General features: G+C 44.0%; 1 protein-coding gene across 1 annotated transcript in view; it reads right to left on the minus strand.

Annotated features, from left to right (window-relative positions):
• Positions 1-3637, minus strand: part of LOC105567778 (opsin, blue-sensitive) — a 6105-nt gene extending 2468 nt beyond the window's left edge. The window contains exons 1-4 of the mRNA XM_012022912.1: positions 3248-3637; positions 1689-1880; positions 825-1040; positions 69-199 (exon numbers count right to left, since the gene is read on the minus strand). Coding sequence (XP_011878302.1) covers positions 69-199; positions 825-1040; positions 1689-1880; positions 3248-3309 — 601 coding nt within the window. The 5' untranslated portion in view covers positions 3310-3637. The remainder of the gene's footprint in view (positions 1-68; positions 200-824; positions 1041-1688; positions 1881-3247) is intronic.
• Between the last annotated feature and the right edge of the window lie 1558 nt (positions 3638-5195).

The following is a 5195-nucleotide window of genomic DNA, read 5'->3' on the forward strand; positions in this document are numbered from 1 at the left end:
AAATCTCCTTACTTCGTTAAATGTTATTACTCTCTTAACAATAAAAGCAACAGCAGGAATCTGTTTACCTGCCACAAATCGACCCCACAATCCTGTCATAGGCAATATCGCAAATGGTAGTGCCCAAAACCATGTAAGCAGAGCTAACATCATAGCTTGTTTTCCATTCAGTCTACCATCAATCGGACAGCTAATTGTTCTGCAATATCAAGATGTATAATAGAACAGTCACAGCCCCGTCGTGGTTACTAGTAATAAATAATCTAGTGGCAAATTTTAATAAATGTTCATTAAATCATAATACTGTTTCGATTGTCTAGGTTTATTATCGATATCATCGACGTAGCCGTTTATGACAAGTTATTAAATTTTAACGAGCGTGTAACTGTTTTCGCGATTTAGTAATGGATCCAATAAAAATCCGATAAAAAATTATATACTTATACACATGTTACTCGATAATAAGACAAAATTATTACTGTAGGAGCTAACGAACCAATGCACTGATGTACGTGTTAAAGTGTTTTATTTCTATAAACAAAAAGAATTAATTTAACGTATCTTGCTGATTAACAAACCGCTGTAATATTGTAAAAAGTTACTCGTCCATGTAACGCCGAAATTCAAATCATATAATACACTGAAGATGGTCTGATTTTTATGTCGAAACGTTTGTATTGCTTTTGTTTATAGAGATAGAAAATTTTAACATGTACATCAGTGTGTCGGTTCGTTAGTTGTACTGCAATAATAATTTGGTCCAATAAAAAAATTGCCCACTAATAATCAATAAAAACTGTGAAAGTCGTATCGCGCGTGCCGACCTGTATCGATCGAAAGCAATCGCCGCGTTGGTGATCGCTTGTCCCATCCCGGAAATCGCACCGAGCAAAGCATACACATCACATCCGGTTTCCCAACCAATCGTTCGCTCCAGGAAGCTGTTTACGATCAACATAGGCATCTCCGTTGCCATCAGTAGGTCGAACACGGCCAAATTCAAGATAAATATATTCGAAGGGGTCCTCAGTGATTTCGATCTAGACATTAACATATCGAAGTAAATATTCATATTGCGAAACGCGTTGATTAATTTCAAGAAAAATTCGTTTTTTAAGAGAAGAAATATGAATACAATGCGGCAGTATTTCCTTTCGTATATCGCAGAGACTGTGCTGAAGTGATTCAGTCTCACGTATAAAGATGGCGACAGCACCACTATTTTGTTGGTCGAATAGCGAACTATCAAATTTAGCAAAACGGATAAGAATCGAAACAAAAATACACGTTTGATATTAAAGTAGGACAGTTGTGGTTAGAAAAATAAGCAGGATAAAGCGTATTTTTATATCTTGCCTTCTCTTTTTTGAAAAGAAAAAACCTATGATTATTTACGATATCAAGAGCGTAAAGCAAAAGTGGTCTAGTGCAAAATTAAAACAATTGGCGATAGCTCCATTTTTACACAGAATTATAAATAATTATCATACACAGACAAAATGAATAATTATTAAAATGTACATTTTAAAAGCATAGCTTACAAAAATGCATTGCGTGACTAATAGCCGGGTTCTTTTAAATTACGTGACTTATAATTCTTGTAACTTTGAATATTTATATTTAAATTCTTATTGATAAATTAATCTTGAAGTTGTCTCATGAAATTTTCTGAAATGGCGCGAACTTACGTGCTAAAAATCCAAATAACAATGCCGTTTCCGAGGAGGGAGAGCATCAAGAGCAAAAGGTAAATGAGTGCGAGGGCGACGTGCCATAGTCTTCCGGGCGCGAGAAACGCACGCCAATGGGGGTGCACGAGGTCCGCGTGCTCGGCGGGAAAGTTCCATCCTAGGAAACGTTCTTGCAGCGGCTGTACATCCCTGTTATTTAAAAATACACTGGCTAATCAATATTTGATTATACGGAGTTATTGAAATTTGCGAAACTCTCCGACCGCGACGAATAAAGCTTCTATAAATTAAATGAAAGCTTATATTGTTCGTTCAAATTCAGCGAATTTGGTTCTCTCAGAATTTTAATCCGATGTTTAATTATCGTGATGGTTAATGTTGAATACTGAAAAAATACCTTGCGTAAAATGCTTGATAAGGCGAATCTAATTTTAAATCTGACGAGAAATCTATCGTGATAATTAACGTTGAATGTTAGAATACGCGGAAAGTTGCTTCGAAATAGCAAAAACATGATTATTTGTGCAAGAGCTTGGTGCGCAAAAATTGTAATCTGTTTTTTGTCTTAATTTGATGAAAACGCGATAAAACAAAATCCTGAATCGCTATCTGCAGAGATTAAACGGGCAGCCAAGAATTTCCATAAGACCTATGAGGGTAATTTCTGTCGCTTCCTTCGTGACCGGCATTATTACTCCGTCACGACATCGCAAATGTAAAGGTTGTAGGACAAATAGCTTTCGCGTCGACGATAAGAATTGCGACTTTCCCGAGTAAGACGACCCGCAAATTCGCTACATCGATCGCAGTGCGACGCAACATGGACGTGATCCATTTACGCGCGCGGCAAATTCGCCCGATGATAAAATCGCCGCTGATACGATCGGACGTCACGAAAAGTTTCGACGCGCTATCGAACACGAGCGTATTGGAACAATACACATTAATTTCGTATAGCCGAGACTTAGCGCCGGGCGAATTACATCGCGGAATCTCTGCAGCATCTGCGTGCAGCCGTTATTATTATCGATAGCATTGTTATCTTCTCTTCTCTTGTTGCACCCCATCGGCTATTTGGAAAAAAAGATTCTCTCATTCATCGGGCGGAAAAACGGCGCGCTTTCACGTGCGGCTAGACATTAATGGCGATGAGATCCACGCGCATGCACCCTCGTGGAATTAAATCTGACCGTGCGCTAATTGGGGATGTCGAGTGATTATTAGTCCTTCCCGGCTTATCGAAAGATCGAAGTAGCGGCGTAGCGCCGTAATGCGCACATGATTTGATAGCCTGTCTATTCTCCGGCCGTAAGAGCTTCGTAAGCCCTCTTATCGCATCGTGATCTTATTCGCGAATGAAACGCATCTACGTTGCGAGCACGTTGTGTACATGCGCTCGCCGAGAACTTTCGTGCCTCTCGCTCGCACTGGGATTCCCGCTCTATATTCTCCCTCGTACCGCGAATATTACCAGCGGCGTTTCGCAGCCGCCACACAATGTCGGATGATTATGAGGAGAACGGGGGTACGGAAACACGGTATAGCGCCGCACCTACCCGACTCTGCTGGCGAAAGCCAATGGCCCGGCCATGATACCACTACCGTTGTGCATCAACATCCTTCGATGTAAGTCGAGTCGCGGGCTGACAAGTGCGCGATCGATGCACCGTTTGATGCAACCACCCGCGCTCAAGTTGGCCGACTAAGTTTTCCCGAGTTGGCGAGCACGAACGCGAACTGGACGGACGCTATCGATACGCGGGCCGATTTTTCTCCTTTCTCTCGCAGCCTAACTGACTTGTCGATGTTGGGACCAGCACGGGACGACGAATCCCCCGGACGAGAGATGTACACTTTAAAGCCGTACGTAATAGCCGTGAGAGGGTTCCTAGATTGAAGTGAGACGCGGCGCGAAGGGGTGGGCGCACGTTCCGCAACTCACTTGTCCGGCCGCGCCGTTATCGCTCCCTTTTATATGTCCACGACATTTCGGATCGAGGATAGCGTGCCGGCTGAGAGCTTAATTCGATTTGCGATTTACCGAATGCGAGAAACCTTTCGCTTGGGCCCGAAGCTCGTCCGTCACGCGACCGATCCTCGCTGCACGATCTTTCTCTCTCTCTCTACTGCTTTCTCTCCTCTCTGTCTCTTCGCAAGTCGACACGTCTCCTCTCTTAACGTATCGTAATCTCTATTCAAGGTAATCGCGATTATTCGATTCGTCACTTGGCGTCAGCTTTGGGATATCCTCGCGAGCACGTGACGGTCGAGCTTAACGAATTTATTGGCAAAAACGTAACGCGTTATACGTTATTGCGATCGAGAGAGACGCGAGGTAAATTAATTTCCGCGCGCAAGAGAGAGACCTCCCACGAAGAGCTAAAACGGCTCATTAATAAATCAGCACAGTTATCCTCCTACCAGATGATATAACATCGGCTGCAAATATCCGTCTCTGACGGAACGGAAGGTGTTAAATAGCGAGGCGTCGGTTTAAAAAAATCGATTTCCGATATAATAAAATGCAATTTACAGGAGCGTGGCCATCCGCCTCGAGTTAATTAAATTTCCAATGCAGATCCTAATCGATGTTTTATTACGCCTTATCGCGATGTAGCGGCGCGTACGGATGGACCGCGGCCGCAATGCGCGCGACCGATGGGAAAATTCGAGAACGAGCGCGAGGGGTGCGTTTTCCGTTACACCGCGAGCTCTCGCAGTCGGCCGCAGAGGTTTTTCGCTCTCGCGGTTACTATGCTGGCGATACTGGCGCGGGAAATTCATCTCGAGGAGTGCATCCGATATACGGCCGTGCAAGCGACGGCCTCGCGTTTTCCACCGCTGTCCTCGCTCGCCCGTTCGCGACCGCAGCCTTCACGCATCCACTGGATTAAATCATAAAATTGTCCCGGAACGGTTGCGAAATTCCGCTGATTTACGAGGGAGGCTGCGTGACTCTCGCGCACTCTTCTCGCGCGCAGCTACTCGTTGGCAATCGTCGAATCCGCTCTCCGGTTGTCCCGTGTGAATTCTCCATCTATCTACCTTTTTATCGGCTATCTCGATAAAGATGACTAGGACGGAAGGGAGAATTTCGCTGCCGAAAACGTACGTGCTGTAGACTAGGGAGCAGAGTGGAATTGCTATTCTCTCCCTCTCTCTTTCTCTTTGGTAGTCGCCAAGCGAGATGAAAGAATAACAGTAAATCGCATTCTTTCCCTCTTCTTTTCCGTGTGTTCCAGTTACATTAATCTACTTTTACAAAGTCATTCCCAAATTAGTTATTTTTCTTCCTACTTATTTAATTTCCTATGATAAATATAATTTTCGCGCGAATCAGAAAAGGAACAAAACCGGGCGCGCGTTTCTCATTCGTTGACGAGCGGAGTAAAGCCGAGAGAATATGAAGCATCGCTCGACAACGCAAAGAGAGCGAGCATGGCGGCGCTTTTTCACGATTCACCGGCTATATTTACGAGCAGCGTTCGCCCATGTAATTCGCGC

Source organism: Vollenhovia emeryi, unplaced genomic scaffold, assembly GCF_000949405.1.
Source record: "Vollenhovia emeryi isolate VEMERY1.0 unplaced genomic scaffold, V.emery_V1.0 DF939134.1, whole genome shotgun sequence".
In the NCBI taxonomy this organism is placed as follows: Eukaryota; Metazoa; Arthropoda; class Insecta; order Hymenoptera; family Formicidae; genus Vollenhovia; species Vollenhovia emeryi.